The 26168-nt window shown below is 36.8% G+C and overlaps 1 protein-coding gene across 1 annotated transcript in view; it reads left to right on the forward strand.

The window, feature by feature from the left end:
- Nucleotides 1–26168, forward strand: part of LOC133653331 (probable phospholipid-transporting ATPase IIA) — a 130372-nt gene that overhangs the window by 32687 nt on the left and 71517 nt on the right. Inside the window, exons 7-14 of the mRNA XM_062052499.1 lie at nucleotides 6545–6639; nucleotides 8594–8674; nucleotides 13416–13491; nucleotides 13570–13646; nucleotides 14871–15031; nucleotides 15125–15267; nucleotides 18968–19080; nucleotides 24372–24581. Coding sequence (XP_061908483.1) covers nucleotides 6545–6639; nucleotides 8594–8674; nucleotides 13416–13491; nucleotides 13570–13646; nucleotides 14871–15031; nucleotides 15125–15267; nucleotides 18968–19080; nucleotides 24372–24581 — 956 coding nt within the window. The remainder of the gene's footprint in view (nucleotides 1–6544; nucleotides 6640–8593; nucleotides 8675–13415; nucleotides 13492–13569; nucleotides 13647–14870; nucleotides 15032–15124; nucleotides 15268–18967; nucleotides 19081–24371; nucleotides 24582–26168) is intronic.

Here is a 26168-nt window from a genome sequence, read left to right on the forward strand (position 1 = left end):
TAGTAATTTAAATATGAATAATCAATTCCAGGTTCAAACTGTAGCCATCAAACGATTCATTAAGTGTACAGGCAATGTTTTAAGTTACATTCTTCACTGTCATAGAGTAAAAGTAAGTTCACCAGTGTTAATAATGACATTAAAGTGACAGAGACATCAAATCAAAACAAGTTTTACATGTACAAGCAATGTTTAAATCATAGTTTATCATTGTTTACTGTCATAAAAGTGTAAAAAGAAGCTGAACCAGTTTTGATACTAATTTAAATATGAATAATCAGTTCCAGGGTGACATAAACGCTTCATTAAGTGTACAGGCAATGTTTTAAGTTACATTCTTCACTGTCATAGAGTAAAAGTAAGTTCACCAGTGTTAATAATGACATTAAAGTGACAGGGGCATCAAATCAAAACAAGTTTTACATGTACAAGCCATGTTTAAATCATATTTTATCATTGTTTTCTGTCATAAAAGTATAAAAAGAAGCTAAACCAGTTTTGATACTAATTTAAATATGAATAATCAGTTCCAGGGTCAAATTACATGTGAACATAATCAAACACTTAAAAGACATTGAAGCAAAAATGTTTTAAGTATTCAAGTATTGTTTAAATCATAATGTATCATTATTAGTTAATAATTACATTAAAGTGATTGGGACATCAAAACAAAACTAGTTTTACATGTACAAGCAATGTTTAAATACCATTTTATCATTGTTTACTGTCATAAAAGTGTAAAAAGAAGCTAAACCAGTTTTGATACTGATTTAGATATGAATAATCAGTTCCAGGGTCAAACTGTGGCCATCATAAACGCTTCATTAAGTGTACAGGCAATGTTTTAAGTTACATTTTTTACTGTCATAGAGTAAAAGTAAGTTAATTAGTGTTAATAATGACATTAAAGTGACAGGGGCATCAAATCAAAACAAGTTTTACATGTACAAGCAATGTTTAAATCATAGTTAATCATGGTTTACTGTCATAAAAGTGTAAAAATAAGCTAAACCAGTTTTGATATTAAATTAAATATGAATAATCAGTTCCAGGGTCAAACTGTGGCCATCATAAACGCTTCATTAAGTGTACAGGCAATGTTTTAAGTTACATTCTTCACCGTCATAGAGTAAAAGTAAGTTCACCAGTGTTAATAATGGCATTAAAGTGACAGGGGCATCAAATCAAAAGAAGTTTTACATGTACAAGCAATGTTTAAATCATAGTTTATCATTGTTTACTGTCATAAAAGTGTAAAAAGAAGCTAAACCAGTTTTTGATACTAATTTAAATATGAATAATCAGTTCCAGGGTGACATAAACGCTTCATTAAGTGTACAGGCAATGTTTTAAGTTACATTCTTCACTGTCATAGAGTAAAAGTAAGTTCACCAGTGTTAATAATGACATTAAAGTGACAGAGACATCAAATCAAAACAAGTTTTACATGTACAAGCAATGTTTAAATCATTGTTTACTGTCATAAAAGTGTAAAAAGAAGCTTACCAGTTTTGATACTTATTTAAATATAAATAATCAGTTCCAGGGTCAAACTGTGGCCATCATAAACACTTCATTAAGTGTACAGGCAATATTTTAAGTTACATTCTTCACCGTCATAGAGTAAAAGTAAGTTCACCAGTGTTAATAATGACATTAAAGTGACAGGGGCATCAAATCAAAACAAGTTTTACATGTACAAGCAATGTTTGAATCATTGTTTACTGTCATAAAAGTGTAAAAAGAAGCTTACCAGTTTTGATACTGATTTAAATATAAATAATCAGCTCCAGGGTCAAACTGTGGCCATCATAAACACTTCATTAAGTGTACAGGCAATGTTTTAAGTTACATTCTTCACTGTCATAGAGTAAAAGTAAGTTCACCAGTGTTAATAATGACATGTGAAAATAATCAAACACTTAAAAGACATTGAAGCAAACAAAATTTAAGTATACAAGTATTGTTTAACTCATAATGTATCATTATTAGTTAATAATTACATTAAAGTGATTGGGACATCAAATCAAAACAAGTTTTACATGTACAAGCAATGTTTAAATACCATTTTATCATTATTTACTGTCATAAAAGTGTAAAAAGAAGTTAAATCAGTTTTGATAGTATTTTACATATGAATAACCAGCTCCAGGGTCAAACTGTGGCCATCATAACGCTTCATTAAGTGTACAGACAATGTTTTAAGTTACATTCTTCACCGTCATAGAGTAAAAGTAAGTTCACCAGTGTTAATAATTAAATGTGAAAACAATCAAACACTTAAAACATTTCTGCTTCAATGTCTTTTAAGAATAAAAGTATTGTTTTAAGTCATAATTTATCATTATTAACTGTCATAAAAGTGTGAAAAGAAGCTAACCAGTTTTTAATAATGAAACTAGAAATAATCTGTTTCAGGATCAAACTATGGCTGTCATAAAAGCTCTATTAAGTGTGCGTGCAATGTTTTAAGTCGCATTTTAGTATTATTGCCTGTCATGCAAGTGTAAAAACAAGTTAGCCCCTTTCAAATATTATTTTTCCCAAATTTCATATTCCTTCTTAGAAATGACAGAAGTGAAAACCGTGGTCATCCTAAAAGATTTGAACGTTATTAACTGTCACACAAGTGTAAAAAGAAGCTAACCAGTATTTATTGTAATGTGAATAGAAATAATCTGTTACAGGGTCCAACTGTGACCATCACAGATAGTTCATTTTAACTGTACAGACAATATTTGAAACCATATTTGTACTTTATTAACTTGTCACCACAAGTGTAACAATAAGCTAACCAGTATTCATAATAGTGTAAATAAAAATAATCTGTTCCAGGGTCAAACTTTGTCATTCATACACAGCTTTAATAAGTATAGGGGGCAATGTTTTAAATCATATTTGAGCATTTTTAATCATCATAAAGGTGTAACAAGAAGCTAACCTTTATTTATAATAAAGTAAGCAGAAATAATCTGTCCGAGGGTCAAACTGTGTCATTCATAAAAGCTTTATTAAGTGTACAGGCAATGTTTTAAATCATATTTGAACATTTCTAATCATCTAAAAAGTGTAAAAAGAAGCTAACCTGTATTCATAATAATGGGAATAGAAATAATGTGTTCCAGGGTCAAACTTTGTCTATTATAAAAGCTTTATTAATTACACGGACCATGTTTTAAATTTTTCTTCTTCTTCTTTCATGTTTATTTCGAATATGTAGACAAAACAAAAACAAACAAATTTTGCAAAAAAGCCATTCAAGAATGAATAACAAAAACAATAATAATAATAATAATAGTAATAATAAAAAGCAAAAAGAAACAAGAAATGAAAATAAACATTAATGTAAACATATCCGAAACTTTACTTTAACATGTGTAAAAATGAATAATAAAACACCTTGTTTTAAAATGACAGGCGTAATTATTTACCGATGTGCCTCACATATCTTGGTTTTTTTTAACATTCTTGATTATGACTCGAACTAGTACAAAACCCAAAAGCAGTGAAGTTGTCACGTTGTGTAAATGGTAAATAAAAAGAGAATACAACGATTTGCAAATCCTTTTCAACTTATATTCAATTGAATAGACTGCAAAGACAAGATATTTAATTTTTTAACTGAGAAACTTCCTTTTTTTTTTTGGCAAATAATCATTAACTTAGAATTTAATGGCAGCAACACATTGCAAAAAAATTGTCACAGGGGCATTTTTACCACTGTGTTACATGGCCTTTCCTTTTAACAACACTCAGTAAAGGTTTGGGAACTGAGGAGACACATTTTTGAAGTGGATTTCTTTCCCATTCTTGCTTGATGTACAGCTTAAGTTGTTCAACAGTCTCCCTTCTCATATTTTAGGCTTCATAATGTGCCACACATTTTCAATGGGAGACAGGTCTGGACTACAGGCAGGCCAGTCTAGTACCCGCACTCTTTTACTACGAAGCCACGCTGTTGTAACACGTGCAGAATGTGGCTCTTACTGAAATAAGCAGGGGCGTCCATGAAAAAGACGTTGTCCAAAAGACATCTCCAGATTCTCTGAACCTTTTGATGATATTACAGATTTTAGATGGTGAAATCCCTAAATTCCTTGCAGTAGCTGGTTGAGAAATGTTGTTCTTAAACTGTTGGACAATTTGCTCACCCTCGCCCCATCCTTGTTTGTGAATGACTGAGCATTTCATGGAATCTACTTTTATACCCAATCATGGCACCCACCTGTTCCCAATTAGCCTGTTCACCTGTGGGATGTTCCAAATAAGTCTTTGATGAGCATTCTTCAACTTTCTCAGTCTTTTTTGCCACTTGTGCCAGCTTTTTTGAAACATGCAGGCATCAAATTCCAAATGAGCTAATATTTGCAAAAAATAACAAAGTTTACCAGTTCGAACGTTAAATATCTTGTCTTTGCAGTCTATTCAATTGAATATAAGTTGAAAAGGATTTGCAAATCATTGTAGTCTCTTTTTATTTACCATTTACACAACGTGACAACTTCACTGCTTTTGGGTTTTGTAGACTACTAAATCTATTGTAAGTAGAAATATTCTGTTCACCAGTCAAACATCATAAAACTATTTAACAGCTTACCAGTGTAGAAATAAATGTGAGTTTTAAGTTGTCTTTAAAGGCCTACTGAAATGAATTTTTTTTATTTAAACGGGGATAGCAGATCCATTCTATGTGTCATACTTGATCATTTCGCGATATTGCCATATTTTTGCTGAAAGGATTTAGTAGAGAACATCGACGATAAAGTTCGCAACTTTTGGTCGCTGATAAAAAAAAGCCTTGCCTGTACCGGAAGTAGCGTGACGTCACAGGTTGAAAGGCTCCTCACATTTCCCCATTGTTTACACCAGCAGCGAGAGCAATTCGGACCGAGAAAGTGACGATTACCCCATTAATTTAAGCCAGGATGAAAGATTCGTGGATGAGGCACGTGAGAGTGAAGGACTAGAGTGCAGTGCAGGACGCATCTTTTTTCGCTCTGACCGTAACTTAGGTACAAGCTGGCTCATTGGATTCCACACTCTCTCCTTTTTCTATTGTGGATCACGGATTAATATTTTAAACCACCTCGGATACTATATCCTCTTGAAAATGAGAGTCGAGAACGCGAAATGGACATTCACATTGACTTTTATCTCCACGACAATACATCGGCGAAGCACTTTAGCTACAGAGCTAACGTGATAGTATCGGGCTTAACTGCAGATAGAAACAAAAGAAATAAACCTCTGACTGGAAGGATAGACAGAAAATCAACAATACTATTAAACCATGGACCTGTAACCACACGGTTAATGCTTTCCAGCCTGGCGAAGCTTAACAATGCTGTTGCTAACGACGCCATCGAAGCTAACTTAGCAACGGGACCTCACAGAGCTATGCTAAAAACATAAGCTATCCACCTACACCAGCCAGCCCTCATCTGCTCAACACCCGTGCTCACCTGCGTTCCAGCGATCGACGGAGCGACGAATGACTTCACCCGATCATAGATGCGGTCGGCGGCTAGCGTCGGATAGCGCGTCTGCTATCCAAGTCAAAGTCCTCCTGGTTGTGTTGCTGCAGCCAACCGCTAATACACCGATCTCACCTACAGCTTTCTTCTTTGCAGTCTTCATTGTTCATTAAACAAATTGCAAAAGATTCACCAACACAGATGTCCAGAATACTGTGGAATTTTGCGAGGAAAACCGAGCTTTTTGTATTGGATTCAATGGCGTCCGAATACTTCCGTTTCAACAATTGACGTCACGTGCATACGTCATCATACATAGACGTTTTCAACCGGAAGTTTAGCGGGACATTTAAAATGTCACTTTATAAGTTAACCCGGCCGTATTGGCATGTGTTGCAATGTTAAGATTTTATCATTGATATATAAACTATCAGACTGCGTGGTCGGTAGTGGTGGCTTTCAGTAGGCCTTTAATAACGAGGATGTAACACCAAAATGGTTCATGTCTAATTTTTTCTCATTAGTAATTGTCAAATAAGTGTAAAAAAAAAAATAAGCACAATAGTAAAAAGTAAAAAATATAAAAGTCCATGTTAACTTGTTAAATTGTGATCAAACAATGGCAGTATTTAATAGTACATTCACCAAACTAATGCATTTAAAGATTCTAAAACTTCACGCCAGTTGCTGGGGGCGAGGAAAACGACATCTTTGTCTTACTGGAAATGGTGTTTTGCTTATCTCGCGTCCATGTGGAGGCCATTAGGTCAATTATGAGGAGCCAGGACTGGGGAGTTTGTGGCAGGATGACGCATTGAAGGTTTGGGGGGGGAGGGCTGGGTGGCCACCACTTAATGTGACCACATGTTTTGTTTTTTTCCCCCTTTTTAAAAGCACCGCTCGCAAAAGTTGTTCCAAAGCCACTTTTTAAGTCACGCTTGGCTGCTGGAACAGACTTTGAGTATGTGTCCAAGCCCCCCGCCTGCATCATGAATACAGACGTGCCTCTTTGATACCAAAGGCTTGTTTGTTGTCGCCCCCTTGTGTTGGATATGAACGCTCCATCCCAGGCTCCTGTTTCCTCCGCACTGACCAGCTGGATGGAGAGACCGACTGGAAGCTGCGCCTCCCGGTGGCGTGCACACAAAGGCTGCCCACTGCTGCGGTGAGTACATACCAGTGTGTCCCAATACTTACGTCCATATTGTGTAGGTGACAGCTCTGTTGTAGCGCTAATTGTGGGAATGCTCCAAAGCATTCACACATATGGTTTTCTACACCTCAAAATGCATCAAAGTATTATTATTATTGTGTGAATTCTCCAAAGCATTCAAACATATTGTTTTCTACACCAAAATTAATTCACACATTAGGTTTTCTACACCAAAATTAATTCACACATTAGGTTTTCTACACCAAAATTCATCTATTTATTATTATTATTGTGGGAATGCTCCAAAGCATTCAAACATATGGTTTTCTACACCAAAATTTATCTATTTATTATTGTGTGAATGCTCCAAAGCAATCAAACATATGGTTTTCTACACCAAAATTAATCTATTTATTATTGTGTGAATGCTCCAAAGCATTCAAACATATGGTTTTCTACACCAAAATTCATATATTTATGATTATTATTGTGTAAATGCTCCAAATCATTCAAACATATGGTTTTCTACACCAAAATTAATCTATTTATTATTATTATTGTGGGAATGCTCCAAAGCATTCAAACATATGGTTTTCTACACCAAAATTAATTCACACATTAGGTTTTCTACACCAAAATTCATCTATTTATTATTATTATTGTGGGAATGCTCCAAAGCATTCAAACATATGGTTTTCTACACCAAAATGCATCAAATTATTATTATTATTGTGTGAATGCTCCAAAGCATTCAAACATATGGTTTTCTACACCAAAATTAATTCACACATTAGGTTTTCTACACCAAAATTCATCTATTTATTATTATTATTGTGGGAATGCTCCAAAGCATTCAAACATATGGTTTTGTACACCAAAATGTATCTATTTATTATTGTGTGAATGCTCCAAAGCATTCAAACATGTGGTTTTCTACACCAAAATTCATATATTTATGATTATTATTGTGTAAATGCTCCAAATCATTCAATCATATGGTTTTCTACACCAAAATTCATCTATTTATTATTATTATTGTGGGAATGCTCCAAAGCATTCAAACATATGGTTTTCTACACCAAAATTAATTCACACATTAGGTTTTCTACACCAAAATTCATCTATTTATTATTATTATTGTGGGAATGCTCCAAAGCATTCAAGCATAAGGTTTTCTACACCAAAATGTATCTATTTATTATTGTGTGAATGCTCCAAAGCATTCAAACATATGGTTTTCTACACCAAAATTAATTCACACATTAGGTTTTCTACACCAAAATTCATCTATTTATTATTATGATTGTGGGAATGCTCCAAAGCATTCAAACATATGGTTTTGTACACCAAAATGTATCTATTTATTATTGTGTGAATGCTCCAAAGCATTCAAACATATGGTTTTCTACACCAAAACTAATTCACACATTAGGTTTTCTACACCAAAATTCATCTATTTATTATTATTATTGTTGGAATGCTCCAAAGCATTCAAACATATGGTTTTGTACACCAAAATTAATCTATTTATTATTGTGTGAATGCTCCAAAGCATTCAAACATATGGTTTTCTACACCAAAATCCATCTATTTATTATTGTGTGAATGCTCCAAAGCATTCAAACATATGGTTTTCTACACCAAAATTCATATATTTATGATTATTATTGTGTAAATGCTCCAAATCATTCAAACATATGGTTTTCTACACCAAAATTCATCTATTTATTATTATTATTGTGGGAATGCTCCGAAGCATTCAAACATATGGTTTTCTACAACAAAATTAATCTATTATTATTAATGTGTGAATGCTCCGAAGCATTCAAACATATGGTTTTCTACACCAAAATTCATCTTTTAATTAAACGTCTTCAACTTCTTCTTCTCCTTCATCTAGTTACCAAATGAAGTCACTGCTTTGTACTCAAAACAGCGCTAAAGTTGTGTTTCTGTTGGCCCGCAGGACCTTCTACAGATCCGATCCTACGTGTACGCGGAAGAGCCAAACATCGACATCCACAACTTTATCGGAACCTTCACCAGGGTGAGTGTGTGTACATTCACACATTTGGTCTGTAGCAGCAGCTATGTTTGTCTTTTTGTGTGACAGTTAGCATAGGATGGGTACTGTTTAGTGATGTCCAATAGTATTGGCCTGCCGATATTATCGGCCAATAAATGCTTTAAAATGTATTATCGGTATCGGTTTCAACCTCCCGATTTTCACGGGAGACTCCCGAATTTCAGTGCCCCTCCCGAAAATCTCCCGGGGCAACCATTCTACCGAATTTCTCCCGATTTCCACCCGGCAACAATATTGGGGGCGTGCCTTAAAGGCACTGCCTTTAGCGTCCTCTACAACCTGTCGTTACGTCCGCTTTTCCTCCATACAAACATCGTCCCGGCCCAGTCACATAATATATGCGTCTTTTACACACACATGAGTGAATGCAAGGCATACTTGATCAACAGCCATACAGGTCACACTGAGGGTGGTTGTATAAACAACTTTAACACTGTTACAAATATTCGCCACACTGTGAACCCACACCAAACAAGAATGACAAACACACTTCGGGAGAACATCCGCACCGCAACACAACATAAACACAACAGAACAAATACCCAGAACCCCTTGCAGCACTAACTCTTCCGGGACGCTACAATATACACCCCCCGCTACCCGCCCACCTCAACCTCCTCATGCTCTCTCAGGGAGAGCATGTCCCAAATTCCAAGCTGTTTTGAGGCTTGTTAAAAAAAATAATGCACTTTGTGACTTCAATAATAAATATGGCAGTGCCATGTTGGCATTTTTTTTCCATAACTTGAGTTGATTTATTTTGGAAAACGTTGTTACCTTGTTTAATGCATCCAGCGGAGCATCACAACAAAATTAAGCATAATAATGTGTTAATTCCACGAATGTATATATCGGTATCGGTTGATATCGGAATCGGTAATTAAGAGTTGGACAATATCGGAATGTTGGCAAAAAAGCCATTATCGGACATCTCTAGTTCTGTTCACATTTGAACCAATACGGTACCAAATCCTGGTACCTGGGAATCGATACCGCTACACAACGGTACCAATTGTGTAACTTTTATGCACCTTAATCCTGTATTTTCCAGACTATAGAGTGCACCAATATTTAGGCCGCTGCACCCACCAAATTTTAGACAAAATAAATAGTTTACGTTAGGGATGTCCCGGTACAACTTTTTCACTTCCGATACGATACCGATATTGTAGCCTTGAGTATTGGCCGATACCGATATCAGTACGATACGATATAGGCACGAATCATACATTGATTTATTCCTTATTTTGTTATGTGGAATGTTAGAAAAGGCTTGATAAAGTGATGTTACTGTTACTGATGTTGTAGTCTTAAAACAGAAAACAATAGTCAGCAAGAGTAGGTATAGGAAAAACTGACCCATTTATTATTAACCAATTGGTTACATAAATTTTAACCTTCAACATAAGAGTATTACCTCAACAAATCCAATAAAAACAAAATGTTATATTTAAAGTGCAAAATAAGCACTAATACCAACATAATTATACAATTGAATAGAATAAATTAAAAATAAATTAGAAGACCCTGAAAAATAACCTAAATAAATCCAATTTCAAAAAATAAAAAAAACGTTTTAAAGTGCAAACAATTCAAGTTCACTTCAGTTATTTTTTTACTGTCAGCATATGTTGGAAACAACTGTGGGCAGGGACAAAAACAACACAATATTGTCCACTGTCCAACTGCTCTAAGTTAAAGAGTTCACAGCTCCAGTTTCACTGACTGACTGTGCCCAAAACAATGTAGTAATTACTCTTAGTCATCACTGAAGAATAGTGTAAACACAATAAACATATCACTCTAATAACAAGAGCATAAAACAAATAATAATCAGCCAGTACTGACTACCCTTACTCCACTTTCTGCAGTCCGAGCATAATGTGGAGATTTTTTTTTAAGAAGATAAGCATTTCGGCATGCTGTGCGGCAGTACACTTTTTAACCTCTTCGTGCATCTGGGGTATACCGTAATTTCCGGACTATAAGCCGCTACTTTTTCCCCTCGTTCTGGTCCCTGCGGCTTATACAAGGGTGCGGCTTATTTACGGCCTGTTCTTCTCCGACACCGACGAAGAGGATTTCGGTGGTTTTAGTACGCAGGAGGAAGACGATGACACAATGATTAAAGACTGACTTTTCATATACCGGTAGGCTGGTTATTTTGATAACGTACAGGCGAGCACTTTGTATTACTTTGCACCGTTGTATTATTTGTACTCTGCACGAATGCTGTTCGCCATGTCAAAGATGTGAAAGTTTGATTGAACGATTGAAAGATTTATTGTTAATAAATGGGACGCTTTGCGTTCCCAAACAGTCATCTCTGTCCCGACAATCCCCTCCGTGGTAGCAGGAACCCCTATATACTACGGCTTATAGTCGGGTGCGGCTTATATATGGAGCAATCTGTATTTTCCCCTAAATTTAGCTGGTGCGGCTTATAGTCAGGTGCGGCTTATAGTCCGGAAATTACGGTAGTTTTGTCTACAATGTAGTGGTGGCTAGGAATAATGTAGCGAGGTTCGTGGTGCTCCATTAAGCGTTTAAAGCCGACATTACTCACCACCGACAGGGGCTGGTCATCAAGCACAATAAACTGGGCTATCTTTTCTGTTATGGCCATTGCCTGTTTGCTGTCCCGTGATAGTTTGTCACGTCTTGCAAAGCTTTCGGCCAGCGTGGGTTGCTGAAGCGAGCCAGAGGTTTGTTGCTTCGCCTTGCTGCTCTCGCGAAAATCCTCATGTTCTTTTTTGTGGTGTTTTTTCAAATGTGCGATGAGGTTGCTTGTATTGAACCTTCCCGGTTCTGTCCCTCCACGGCAGTGGTCCCCAACCACCGATTGGTACCGGGCCGCACAAGAATTTAAAAAAAAATAATTTTTTTTTTTTTTTTTTTTTTATGAAATCAACATAAAAAACACAATATATACATTCTATATCAATATAGATCAATAGGGATACAGTCCGTAAGCTCACATGATTACGGACTGTCCGTAATAAATAATAAATACAGTCCGTAAGCTCACATGATTACGGAAGTTACAAGCAGTTTTGTCTGTGTTTTCCTCTGAGAAGCAGTTTTGTCTGTTTTATTCAAAAATTGCGCTAGAGCGCAATTTTGAGTTTCGGGGTTTGGTTTTTTTTAGATCGCAATGTCCACCAGTCCCGATGTGTGTAAAAAGTTTGGTGAGTTTTGAAGTATTTTATTACGGACTGTCCGTAATAAATAATAAATACAGTCCGTAAGCTCACATGATTACGGAAGTTACAAGCAGTTTTGTCTGTGTTTTCCTCTGAGAAGCAGTTTTGTCTGTTTTATTCAAAAATTGTGCTAGAGCGCAATTTTGAGTTTCGGGATTCGTTTTTTTTTAGATCGCAATTTCCAGAGTCCCGATGTGTGTAAAAAGTTTGGTGAGTTTTGAAGTATTTTAAAGGGGTCAAATTACAGCTCAAAGAGGCAAAAATTAGTGTTTTTAGTCATTTTTTGTGTTGAAGGGGAAATTGCCAACTTCCTGTTGGTTTTTGCCCGAGGATGTGAAATTATGAATTGTAGGTCTAAGTGAGACCTACATACAGGTTTTTGTTTCATGTCTCTACGACCTTCCTAGTGGGAGTTACAGGCAGTTTGTTTTTGTTTTTTTCCTAGGGGGCGCTAGAGCGCAATTTTGATTTTTGGGGTTTGGATTTTTTACTTAAGTGTGCTGTCCCAGTTTTTGTATGTGTGTAAAACATTTGGTGAGTTTTGAAGCATGTTAAGGGGGGCAAAGTAGTGCGCAAAGCTGCGGAATAATAATCAACCTTACAATTTCAATAGGTTCCTTTGTACCTGTACAAAGGACTCCCAGTGGGAGTCCTTTGTACAGGGTACATGCGAACCCTAATAAAGCTGCAAGCAGCAATGGACGGGACCGACTTTGAGGGCTCATAAAATCCAAACCGGAGCAGTAATTAAAACTCTTTCATCAACTTTTAATCAGAAGGGTTCAATCTCTCTCCTGTGCTGATTTGAAGCCGACACGACAAACGTGCTCATTTTATTTATTTATGTAAAAAAAAAAAAAAAAATTTAAATACACCCCCCCCACCGGTCCGTGGGACAAATTTTCAAGCGTTGACCGGTCCGCAGCTACAAAAAGGTTGGGGACCACTGCTCCACGGGACACTTGCGCCTGACAAATGTTGCATTCAGCGGCAACATCTTTGTCCGAGTTTACGTTAAAATACTTCCACACAGCCGACATCATGCTGCAAGCACACGCGTTGTCGTTGTTGTGATCACGTGGGCTGTGCATGCTGGATCAGAGACGCTCTTCTTCGGCGGCCGGCACCAACGTTAATTAAGGGGCATTGCCGCCACCTACTGTGTTGGAGTGTGATCAACCTACAGTCACCTATTATAGACGTGCTGCAGCGGAAAATAGACAGCTTATATCGGAGCGCTTATATCGGAGTTTTTAGATTCAGTCCGATAAAATCCGATATTCACTTTTTTGGCTAATATCGGACTGATTTCCGATATCAATATCGGATCGGGACATCCCTAGTTTACGTATATTAGCCGCACCGGACCATAAGACGCATATATAAACCGGTACGAAAGATTTTGTAAGTCTTCCAAACTGTACTGTACAAAATTGAGCTTGGTGGAAACGTGGCTTCAGGCGTACACAAACGCCGGCGTGGTTGTTGTCTTGCCGCAGGAGGACGGAGACCCTCCCATCAACGAAAGCCTCAGCATTGAGAACACGCTGTGGGCCAGCACGGTGGTGGCCTCCGGTAGGTATCGCTGCTTGCAGGACTGCTAAGGCAGTTTATTATAGGACAGTGTGTTTATAGGTGTGTACCTGCTCACAGGCACGGTGGTGGGGGTGGTGATATACACTGGTAAGGAGCTGCGCAGTGTCATGAACACCTCCAACCCAAGACACAAGGTATTTCAGTCTCGTGACCAGACAACACTGTTATATCAGAACAGGGGTCACCAACCTTTTTAAAACCAAGAGCTACTTCTTGGGTACTGATTAATGCGAAGGGCTACCAGTTTGATACACACTTAAATAATCTGCCAGAAATAGCCAATTTGCTCAATTTACCTTTAACTCTATGTTATTATTAATAATTAATGATATTTACACTTAATTGAACGGTTTAAAAGAGGAGAAAACACAAAAAAATGACAATTCAATTTTGAAACATAGTTTATCTTCAATTTTGACTCTTTAACATTCAAAATTCAACCGAAAAAAAGAAGAGAAAAACTAGCTAATTCGAATCTTTTTGAAAAAATAAAAAAAATAATTTATGGAACATCATTAGTAATTTTTCCTGCTTAAGATTAATTTTAGAATTTTGATGAGATGTTTTAAATAGGTTAAAATCCAATCTACACTTTGTTAGAATATATAACAAATTGGACCGAGCTATATTTCTAACAAAGACAAATCATTATTTCTTCTAGATTTTCCAGAACAAAAATGTTAAAAGAAATTCAAAAGACTTTGAAATAAGATTCAAATTTGATTCTACAGATTTTCTAGATTTGCCAGAATATTTTTTTTGAATTTTAATCATAATAAGTTTGAAGAAATATTTCACAAATATTCTTCGTTGAAAAAACAAAAGCTAAAATGAAGAATTAAATTATAATGTATTTATTATTCTTTACAACAACAAAAAATAAATTTACTTGAACATTGATTTAAATTGTCTGGAAAGAAGAGGAAGGAATTTAAAAGGTAAAAAGGTATATGTGTTTAAAAATCCTAAAATCATTTTTAAGGTTCTATTTTTTCTCTAAAATTGTCTTTCTGAAAGTTATAAATTAATGAATTTATTTAAACAAGTGAAGACCAAGTCTTTAAAATATTTTCTTGGATTTTCAAATTCTATTTGAGTTTTGTCTCTCTAAGAATTAAAAATGTCGGGCAAAGCGAGACCACCTTGTTAGTAAATAAATAAAATATAAAAAATAGAGGCAGCTCACTGGTAAGTGCTGCTATTTGAGCTATTTTTAGAACAGGCCAGCGGGCTACTCATCTGGTCCTTACGGGCTACCTGGTGCCCGCGGGCATCGCGTTGGTGACCCCTGTATCAGAATGACGTTCAGTTGGATACGTTGTGGTAACCAACTTATTCATTCCCTGTGTTCATGTCAGGTGGGCCTGTTCGACCTGGAGGTGAACTGCCTGACTAAGATCCTGTTCGGGGCCCTGGTGGTGGTGTCTCTGGTCATGGTGGCCCTGCAGCACTTCGCAGGGCGTTGGTACCTGCAGATCCTGCGCTTCCTGCTGCTCTTCTCCAACATCATACCCATCAGGTGCCCCCTCCCACCCGCACCGCCGTGTAGCAGCGCGCTCGTTGGAATATTCTTTTCTATCAGTCCTGCTGTTTTTTGGTTCATTTGACGCAGCTTGCGCGTCAACCTGGATATGGGGAAGATGGTTTTCAGCTGGATGATCAAGAGGGACTCCAAGATACCTGGAACGGTGGTGAGGGCCAGCACCATACCCGAACAGCTGGGCCGCATCTCCTACCTGCTGACCGACAAGACAGGTATCGGTCAATTCCTATACTAACATACAGTACAGTATGAAAATATGTCATAAACTCCCAAAATGCAACACGGAACGACACAGGAAGTCCTTCATACCGACAGCCATCAAACTGTATAATGCATATGTTCCTTTTGACTGTACATGTATAATGTATTTATACTATTCACATGTGAATAATGCTGTATAATAGACTGTATTTATATTATTCACATGTGAATAATGCTGTATAATAGACTGTATTTATGTTATTCACATGTGAATAATGCTGTATAATAGACTGTATTTATATTATTCACATGTGAATAATGCTGTATAATGGACTGTATTTATGTTATTCACATGTGAATAATGCTGTATAATAGACTGTATTTATATTATTCACATGTGAATAATGCTGTATAATAGACTGTATTTATATTATTCACATGTGAATAATGCTGTATAATAGACTTTATTTATATTATTCACATGTGAATAATGCTGTATAATAGACTTTATTTATATTATTCACATGTGAATAATGCTGTATAATAGACTGTATTTATATTATTCACATGTGAATAATGCTGTATAATAGACTGTATTTATGTTTTTCACATGTGAATAATGCTGTATAATAGACTGTATTTATATTATTCACATGTAATACATACCTAAGTGTTTATTGTCTATTGTCAGCGAACTGTGGTGCTGAATTTCCCCCAGGGATCAATAAAGTACTTTCTATTCTATTATATTCTATCAACAACTATTATGAAGACATGCCAATGAAATATCACATTTAGGGAGTGAGTTTTGGACCATTAATTGTACTTTATTCATTTGTTAGCGTGCACCTACTCAGTGGCCTAGTGGTTAGAATGTCTGCCCTGAGAGCGGTAGGTGGTGAGTTCAAACCCCGGCCGAGTCATACCAAAGACTATAAAAATGGGACCCATTACCTCCCTGCCTGGCACTCAGCATCAAGGGTTGGAATTGGGGGTTAAATCACCAAAAATTATTCCCGGGCGTGGCCACAGCTGCTGCCCACTGCTCCCCTCACCTCCCAGGGGCTGATCAAGGGTGATGGGTCAAATGCAGAGAATAATTTCGCCACACCTAGTGTGTGTGTGACAATCGTTGGTACTTTAACTTTAATTTAGACAAAAATATTTGGTTAGGTCAATTGATGACAAATGCTTCTTGACGCCTCTCAAGACAGTACAGTTTTTAGTCAATACGAAAAACTTCAGGGGTTATTGTAATTGATACACGATAATATTAATGTAATGTTTCCCAAATTAATATAATTTTATTTAAATAGGGACAATTCAGTTCCACATAGTTCCAAAATGTAAGTGATATGCTACACAGAGAGTTTAAAGCTAATTTCCAACACTTGTCCCTAGCTGGGCTTAAAAAAAAACCCCACCATAAAATCAATGAATATACTAAAATTCACACATCCATCAATCCATTTTCTACCGCTTGTCCCTTTTGATGTGGCAGGGGGGCTGGAGCCTATCCCAGTTGCACAAGTCGCCACCTCATTGCAGGGCCGACACAAATAGACAGACAAGCATTCACACACTAGGGTCAATTTAGTACCACACAGTGAAATAAATTACAAGGTAAGACCTTAAAAAAACAACAAGTACAACCAAGGCAAGTTCATGATAATATTGCGATACTGCTCTAATTGTGTCAATATGGAAGTAGAATTGTCTCACATCAACTTATATATATCAATATGATATTAATACTTATGCATATATGAATAAATATACAAATACAAATGTGATATACAAATAAATAAAAAAATTGTATAAATAAACGCGTATTTGTAAATATATTTTTTAGATTTGAAAATATATACAAATAAAATGTATATATATAAAAATGTGACATAAAAATAAATCAAGAATTTGTATAAGTAAAGTTGTATTTGTAAATATATTTTTGAGATTTTAATATAAATATGCTTGATTTTGTATTTGTATTGGATTTGCATATGTGGATCGCTTTTTTGCTTTTGTGTCGATGAGACATTCCTCCCACACTCCCCTGAACAACCAGCAGAGGGCACTGCAGCCAGAGCGGTCAACATGTCGACCAATTTGAAAAACTGTCAACACCAACCATTTCAACTCATTCAGACCATTCAAGTTTTTTTTCCATTTTCAAAAAAATTCCCGCTTTTCCCGAAATGTTCACATTTTTGGTAAATTCCCATTGCAATCAATGGGACATTCTTCAAAGTTCCACAATTCCCACATTTTACATCGGATTCAAACTGTTCCAACTTCAAAATATTCAGCCTGTTTGGGAATTGTGTGCTCTACTTCACTAATTCTAAAAAAAATCCCCGATTTCCCATAATTCCTAGGTTTTTTTTTCATTTTCCTCATTCAAAATTAATTGTCTATTCAAACTTCCACAATTCCCACATTCTTCAAACCATTCCAGCTTCAACACATTCAACTCGTCCTAGACATTCAAACCACCATTTTTCCACGTTCAACAAATTTCCAGGAATTCCTGTTTTTATTCTAACTCTATTTCCAACCTTTTTCATTTGGCTACTCCTTTTCCTTTTTTCATCCCATTTCAACTGTTCCACCGTCAAAACATTTTTCTTAGTCAGGACAAAAAAACAAGTTGGTTTAGGAACTAGAAACATTTCCGGTTTTCCCGAAATTCCAGGAATTCCATAATACAATTTCTCAATTAAAAAACTGTTACTTCTTCAACATTTCTTGACCGATTTAAACAATTCCAACACCAACCAATTCAGCTCATTCAGTACATTCATGCTCCTAATCATCCATCCATCCATTTTCTACCGCTTGGCCCTTTCGGGGTCGCGGGAGGTGCTGGAGCCTATCCCAGCTGCATTCGGACGGTAGGCGGGGTACACCCTGGACAAGTCGCCACCTCATCACAGGGCCAACACAGATAGACAGACAACATTCACACACTAGGGACCATTTAGTGTTGCCAATCATTTTCTTAAAAATCCCGCTTTTCCCAAATTTCCAGGAAGTTCCCATTGAAATGAATGGGACATTTTTCCAACTTGCACGATTCCCACTTTTTTCAACCTATTCAAACCATTCCAACATCAACGCATTCCACTCATCCTGGACATTCAAACTAACACTTTCCCAAGTTCCAAACCGAATTCCGGTTTTCCTGGAAATTCTAACTCTTCAACATTCAAACCATTCTTACATTCAGACTACATTCTGTCAGCATTTCAGTTCAACGTCAGCATTGGAGCGTTCACACGCAATTCCTCCAGGAATTGCCTCATTTAGTTTGTATACTGAAAGAAAATGTGCTTTAATAATCAAAATACTGTTTATCCGTAACTAAAGAAGGAAACATGAATTAAGTTTGCTAATACCACAAATGCAACTCAAATGTCGATATCGATATCTGATTTTAGTAACTTATTGATATTGTACCGTGAAACAACAGCGTTACATGTTAAGTTAAAGTTAAAGTCCCAGTGATTGTACACACACAATAGGTGTGGTGAAATTTGTCCTCTGCATTTGATCCATCCCCATGTTCACCCCCTGGGAGGTGAGGGGAGCAGTGAGCAGCAGCGTTGGCCGCGCTCGGGTATCAAGTTCACAACTTGATACCAATATTTTGTCTTTGTCAGTCATATTTATGAAAATGTAACTGATGGTGTTTAACCACTTAAATGGCAGGAACTCTGACCCAAAATGAGATGGTGTTCCGCCGGCTCCACCTTGGCACTGTGGCATACGGGATGGACTCAATGGATGAAGTGCAGAGCCACGTGTTCAGTGCCTACACACAGGTACACACTTTTCTTGTCCTCTCCTCATTAGATAATTACACACTTCTGTCTTGAAAACTGTATCCGTAAGCAACTATAATGATTTGATACTAGTTTATATTGACAAATGTTGTGTTTTGGATTGCAATATTGTTAAATTAAGGACACTCACGACACGTGTCAGGTTCAAACACTGATGACATCTATTAAACAAGACAAGAAGCAAGGAATCAAACAGAGACAGAATAAAATTTGGCTCAATGAGGAGAAACGTGTACATCTGTACCCTTGCACAGTGTCACCACGCTCTGACGAAAGATTGTGCGCCTCCTCTTTTATTTGGACTTTCCCTGATTACATGGCAACAGCTGTTTCTAAGGGAGGGGGGTCGTAAACAGCCGTCACCTTTGATTAAAAACAGTTCAAAGAAAAGGTCGTAAAACAGTTCAAAGAAAAATTTCGCCCGGAGGGGAGTTTGGTCCTGCTTCCTCTCTGCTTTGTAGTTCTCGGGTCAAGACAAAATCTTTCTGTGGATAACAATACATCGAAGAAACAGAACACCTTCATGTTGCTTCCCATCCTACACAGTGGAGTTTTACAAGCCTTCTTCTTGGTAGGATCAGAAACAGCTTTTGTCCTCTCGCCGGGCGAGCTGAACTCAATGTAACACAAAAGTTTTGTGATAACATAGATACAATTATTCTGACAACACATGTTTAGCTTGTGGGCTATTATGTGCTTAGCTGTTGTGTAGCTGCTAGCTCCTAGTAGCCTATAGCCTACCATGTTTACCTTTTTGTAAATGACCTGACTAAAATACAAAGAAAAGACCAACCTTGTGTGCTTATTAGAGGAACTTTCAACTGGCTGTCCAGCTTCACACAAGTAAACACGCTGTAGGACTGCTTGTATCTGCACTTATATTTCACATACAAGACGATATAATCCTATTTTTTGCTGATATCAGACCAATATCCACTACTAATAGTGAATCGGACCCCTAGTTTAGTTTTCACAAACAGACGCTAGGGGCACACATTCAGGGTTTCCCCAGATTGCCACTATCTATGTGGCGGTAGGGGCGTGGTCAATATGACATCATCATATTTATGACGTCGTGATTAATTTGATTGACATTGATGCATATATTAAAAAAAAAAAAAACGGCTAAAAAATGTTTACATGTATTTAAAAACGAATCTGTCTTAGTAGTTATTAGTATTAACATATATTTTCCCTTTTGGGACAGAGGACCCTATTGTATTTCTAGCGTTTTATTATTATACCACCGCCGCCTCTTTGAGCTGTAATTTGACCCCCTTAACATGCTTCAAAACTCACCAAATTAGACACACACATCAGGACTGCCGAAAATTGCGATCTAATCAAAAAACCAAACCCCGAAACTCAAAATTGTGCTCTAGCGCCCCCTAGGAAGAAAACACAGACAAAACTGCCTGTAACTCCGAGTAGGAATGTTGTAGAGACATGAAACAAAAACCTCTATGTAGGTCTCACTTACACCTATATTTCATACACTGACAACCCCCAGCAAAAATCAACAGGAAGTTTGCAATTCACCCTTCAAAACAAAAGTTGTGTAAAAACAGTCACCTTCTTTCAAACATTATCTCCTCTGAGCGCGTTTGTCGTGTCGGCTTCAAATTAGCACAGGAGAGAGATTGAACCTTTCTGATTAAAAGTTGATGAAAGAGTTTCAATTACTGCTCCGGTTTGGATTTTATGAGCCCTCAAAGTCGGTCCCGTCCATTGCTGCTTGCAGCTTTAATTATTATATTGTGTTTCTCTTTTTTTCAGTTACTGCTTATTCTAGAAGGCAACATAGGCTACACCAGGGGTCACCAACCTTTTTGAAACCAAGAGCTACTTCTTGGGTACTGATTAATGCGAAGGGCTACCAGTTTGATACACACTTAAATAAATTGCCAGAAATAGCCAATTTGCTCAATTTACCTTTAACTCTATGTTATTATTAATAATTAATGATATTTACACTTAATTGAACGGTTTAAAAGAGGAGAAAACACAAAAAAAAATGACAATTAAATTTTGAAACATAGTTTATCTTCAATTTCGACTCTTTAAAACTCAAAATTCAACCGAAAAAAAGAAGAGAAAAACTAGCTAATTTGAATCTTTTTGAAAAAATTAAAAAAATAATTTATGGAACATCATTAGTAATTTTTCCTGATTAAGATTCATTTTAGAATTTTGATGACACGTTTTAAATAGGTTAAAATCCAATCTACACTTTGTTAGAATATACAACAAATTGGACCAAGCTATATTTCTAACAAAGACAAATCATTATTTCTTCTAGATTTTACAGAACAAAAATTTTAAAAGAAATTCAAAAGACTTTGAAATAAGATTTAAATGTGATTATACAGATTTTCTAGATTTGCCAGAATATTTTTTTTTAATTTTAATCATAATAAGTTTGAAGAAATATTTCACAAATATTCTTCGTCGAAAAAACAGAAGCTAAAATGAAGAATTAAATTAAAATGTATTTATTATTCTTTACAATAAAAAAAATAAATTTACTTGAACATTGATTTAAATTGTCAGGAAAGAAGAGGAAGGAATTTAAAAGGTAAAAAGGTATATGTGTTTAAAAATCCTAAAATCATTTTTAAGGTTGTATTTTTTCTCTAAAATTGTCTTTCTGAAAGTTATAAGAAGCAAAGTAAAAAAAATAATGAATTTATTTAAACAAGTGAAGACCAAGTCTTTAAAATATTTTCTTGGATTTTCAAATTCTATTTGAGTTTTGTCTCTCTTAGAATTAAAAATGTCGAGCAAAGCGAGACCAGCTTGCTAGTAAATAAATAAAATTTAAAAAATAGAGGCAGCTCACTGGTAAGTGCTGCTATTTGAGCTATTTTTGGAACAGGCCAGCGGGCTACTCATCTGGTCCTTACGGGCTACCTGGTGCCCGCGGGCACCGCGTTGGTGACCCCTGGGCTACACTATATCCTGGCCTTGCTGAATGTTGCAATTTAGTTTGCCAAATATGTCAAGTCTTTTGAATTAGAGATGAAAAAAATGACTTGAGGTGGTTTATTGATATTCTCCACAAGGAAAGCACATATGTGTAGGATTAACTACAAATCATAAACTGGGAAAAAAAAGCGATACATTTATTCAGGATGAAGGTTGGCTCTAATGCCGCTAGCTTAAAGCCAATGTATAAGGCTTGAAAAGCTGCAAAAATGTGTCTCCTCAGTTCCCAAACCTTTACTGAGTGTTGTTAAAAGGAAAGGCCATGTAACACACTGGTAAAAATGCCCCTGTGACAACTTTTTTGCAATGTGTTGCTGCCATTAAATGCAAGTTAATGATTATTTGCGAAAAAAAAAAGTTTCTCAGTTGGAATGTTAAATATCTTGTCTTTGCAGTCTATTCAATTGAATATAAGTTGAAAAGGATTTGCCAATCATTGTATTCTGTTTTTATTTACCATTCACACAACGTGCCAACTGAACTGGTTTTGGGTTTTGTAAATAAAGTCGTAAGAAAAAGATACATTTCCTTGCCATTTGAGGTTTCTGAGCACATGGTTCAGGTTTCTGTATGGATCTGTACGGTTTCAAAAAAAAATACTGTTTTCTTAAATAACGTGTTTTGTTTTGTATGTAATCTTTCATATGACATTGTTATTCAAATAAACATTACAAAAAGACAACCATGGTGACGCGGCGTGCTCGAACATAACGGGCGTAAACAAAGTAGACTGAAAGCGACTTTGTGTTCCCTCATGCGTGGACCAATCGTGTCTTCCTGAACCGACACTTGGTCCCTGTTCCCAATGCTTCTTGACCTCCCATCATAGTCTTGGTCCCCCTTGACACCAAAGGTTATGGAAGCAGGAAAGCCCAAAAGCAGAATTCTACCAGGACTCCTTTAACAACGCCACTGCCATTAACCTCTGCAGTAAACCAGGGGCTAAAAATAGAAAGGCCAAACAGTGCAACTCGAGTCAATTGTTCATATTTAGTTGAAACATCTGGTTGTCCTTATTTTCGAAATTAGAGCTGGAGTTTGTGACATATGTTTTTGAATTGATCAAATGGAAAATGTACTTTAATTATTGATGTATTTATGTCATTTTTTCCAATAACATTTTATATTTGAACTGTGGATGTTTTGGCCGTTAATTACAGTAGTTTACCTTCAATTGAAAATATTCCTATAGGAAAACTGAATTAATTTCTTACAGGGTCAAGCTGTCACCAACTTAGAAGCTTTTTTTTAAGTCTACAGTCTACGATAATATCGGTCAGCCAATATCAGCCTACAATTGATGCTGATATCGGCATGCACAGTTTCAGACTCCACATAGCAACAAGCTTGCTGCTAATATGTCCGTGGTGTGGGAAGTTTAAGGGAATAGCTGCTGCATATATCAGTATTGGTTGATATCCGTATCAGAAATGAAGGGTTGTGCAGTGTTTCCCATAAACTGCCAAGATACCTGTGGCGGTGGGGGCTATGGGCGTGGTCACCATGACATCATCGAGTAATTTGCATAATTTACTAAAATTATATGATTTTCTCTAAAAAGGCTAAAAAAATGTATACTTACTAATTAATAATAACAGTTTGGTTTTAAATGTCCATCCATCCATCCATTTTACAATGTAATTACAACACTTTATGTACATATTTATATACAGATTTGAACAATAAATTATTCACTGAAATATATATTTATTAATTGTGGTTCTTACAAAAAATATATCTTATAAAATATAAAAGCTAAAATGTCTCTTAAAGCTCTGCCCCTTTAATTAGTGCATACTAAATAATTTAACTTTAGCCTGCTACTACAACCATATTATTTACCAGCAACATAAAGTGAAACAGAGGCAGAGGTGTCCTGCCACAGTCAGTAACAAATAAGCAGAAAACAGTAGTGGTCAAATACAAATAAGGCAACAAGAGAAGTATCCTACACTTCTCTTTTGTAAAGTAAATCTGAACAGCCTATATGGGCATCTACATCAACTATATGATTTGCCTGAGAAGCTGGACAGGACAAAAAATAAAAATGTATTTATTTATTTTATTTTTTATTTTTTTATTTGTGGCGGACGTAATTCTTTCGTGGCGGGCCGCCACAAATAAATGAATGTGTGGGAAACACTGGTTGTGTAATCAGCATATCGGATATCAGCAAGTAAGGTAATATCCCTAGTGTTAGGTCATATTTAATCACTGCCACAGAAGTGTAAACAAGATTTAACAGCTGGAAAGTTACCTTTTTGCACATCCATCTTACTCCTCAGCCCACCCATGACCTCCCGGCCTCCAGGACCCCGGCGGCCACCAAGGTTCGCAAGACCATCAGCAGTCGAGTTCACGAGGCGGTGAAGGCCATCGCCCTGGTGCACAACGTGACGCCAACGTACGAGTCCAACGGCGTGACGGACCAGGCGGAGGCCGAGCAGCACTACGAGGACACCTGCAGGGTGTACCAGGCCGCCAGCCCCGACGAGGTACAGCCAAATAATGTTTTCTTTTTTACAAAGCGAGTCGTGCAAATAGAAACAATCTGTTCCAGGGTCGAACTGTATCCACTATAAAAGCTTTACTAGTACATTTTAAGTCACATTTTAACATTGTTAGCTGTCATTCAAGTGTAAAAAGAATTAAACTACTGTTAATAGTATATAATAGTCTTTAAAGTAAGGCAGTGGTCAACAACCTTTTTGAGCCCAAGATCCCAGATCTCAGCCAAAAACCAAAGCAAGATCTACCCCTCCATCAACAATGTTTATTTATGGGTGTGTGTGTGTGTGTGTTTGTGTGTGTGTGTGTGTGTGTGTGTGTATGTATATATATATATATATGTATGTATATATATATGTATATATATATATATATATATATTTATATATATATGTATGTATGTATGTATGTATGTATATATATATATATATATATATATATATATATATATATATATATATATATATTATATATATATATATATACATACATACATACATACATACATACATACATACATACATACATACATACATACATACATACATACATACATACAGGGGTAGATCTTGCTTTGGTTTTTGGTATTTGGCCACCGGCCTTAACTCACATATGAACTTGAATTGCCATCCCATCCCATTCAATATGATGCCGTCCACCTTTTGCTGCTATAACAGCTTGAACTTTTCTGAGAAGGCTGTCCACAAGGTTGCGGAGTGTGTTTATAGGAATTTTCGGCCATTCTTCCAAAAGCGCATTGGTGAGGTCACACACTGATGTTGGTGGAGAAGGCCTGGCTCTCAGTCTCTGTTCTACTCCATCCCAATGGTGTTTTATCGGGTTCAGGTCAGGACTCTGTGCAGGCCAGTCAAGTTCATCCACACCAGACTCTGTCATCCATGTCTTTATGGACCGTGCTATGTGCACTGGTGCACAGTCATGTTGGAAGAGGAACGGGCCCGCTCCAAACTGATCCCACAAGGTTGAGAGCATGGAATTGTCTAAAATGTTTTTGGTATCCTGGAGCATTCAAATTTCCTTTCACTGGAACTAAGGGGCCAAGGCCAACTCCTGAAAAACAATTCCTCCTCCACCAAATGTCACACTCGGCACAATGCAGTCGGAAACGTAGCGTTCTCCTGGCAACCTCCAAACCCAGACTGGTCCATCAGATTGCCAGACGGAAAAGCGTGACTCATCAGTCCAGAGAAGGCGTCTCCACTGCTCTAGAGTCCAGTGGCGACGTGCTTTACACCCCTGCATCCCACGCTTTGCATTGGACTCGGTGATGTATGGCTTAGATGCAGCTGCGCGGCCATGGAAACCCATTCCACGAAGCTCTCTGCGTACTGTACGTGGGCTAATTGGAAGGTCACATGGAAGTTTGGAGCTCTGTAGCAACTGACTGTGCAGAAAGTCTTTGCACTATGCTGACCTCTCTGTCAGTTTACGTGGCCTACCACTTGGTGGCTGAGTTGCTGTTGTTCCCAAACTCTCCACTTTTCTTATAATAAAGTTGACTTTGGAATATTTAGGAGCGAGGACATTTCACGACTGGATTTGTTGCACAGGTG

Source organism: Entelurus aequoreus, linkage group LG07, assembly GCF_033978785.1.
Source record: "Entelurus aequoreus isolate RoL-2023_Sb linkage group LG07, RoL_Eaeq_v1.1, whole genome shotgun sequence".
Taxonomy (NCBI): Eukaryota; Metazoa; Chordata; class Actinopteri; order Syngnathiformes; family Syngnathidae; genus Entelurus; species Entelurus aequoreus.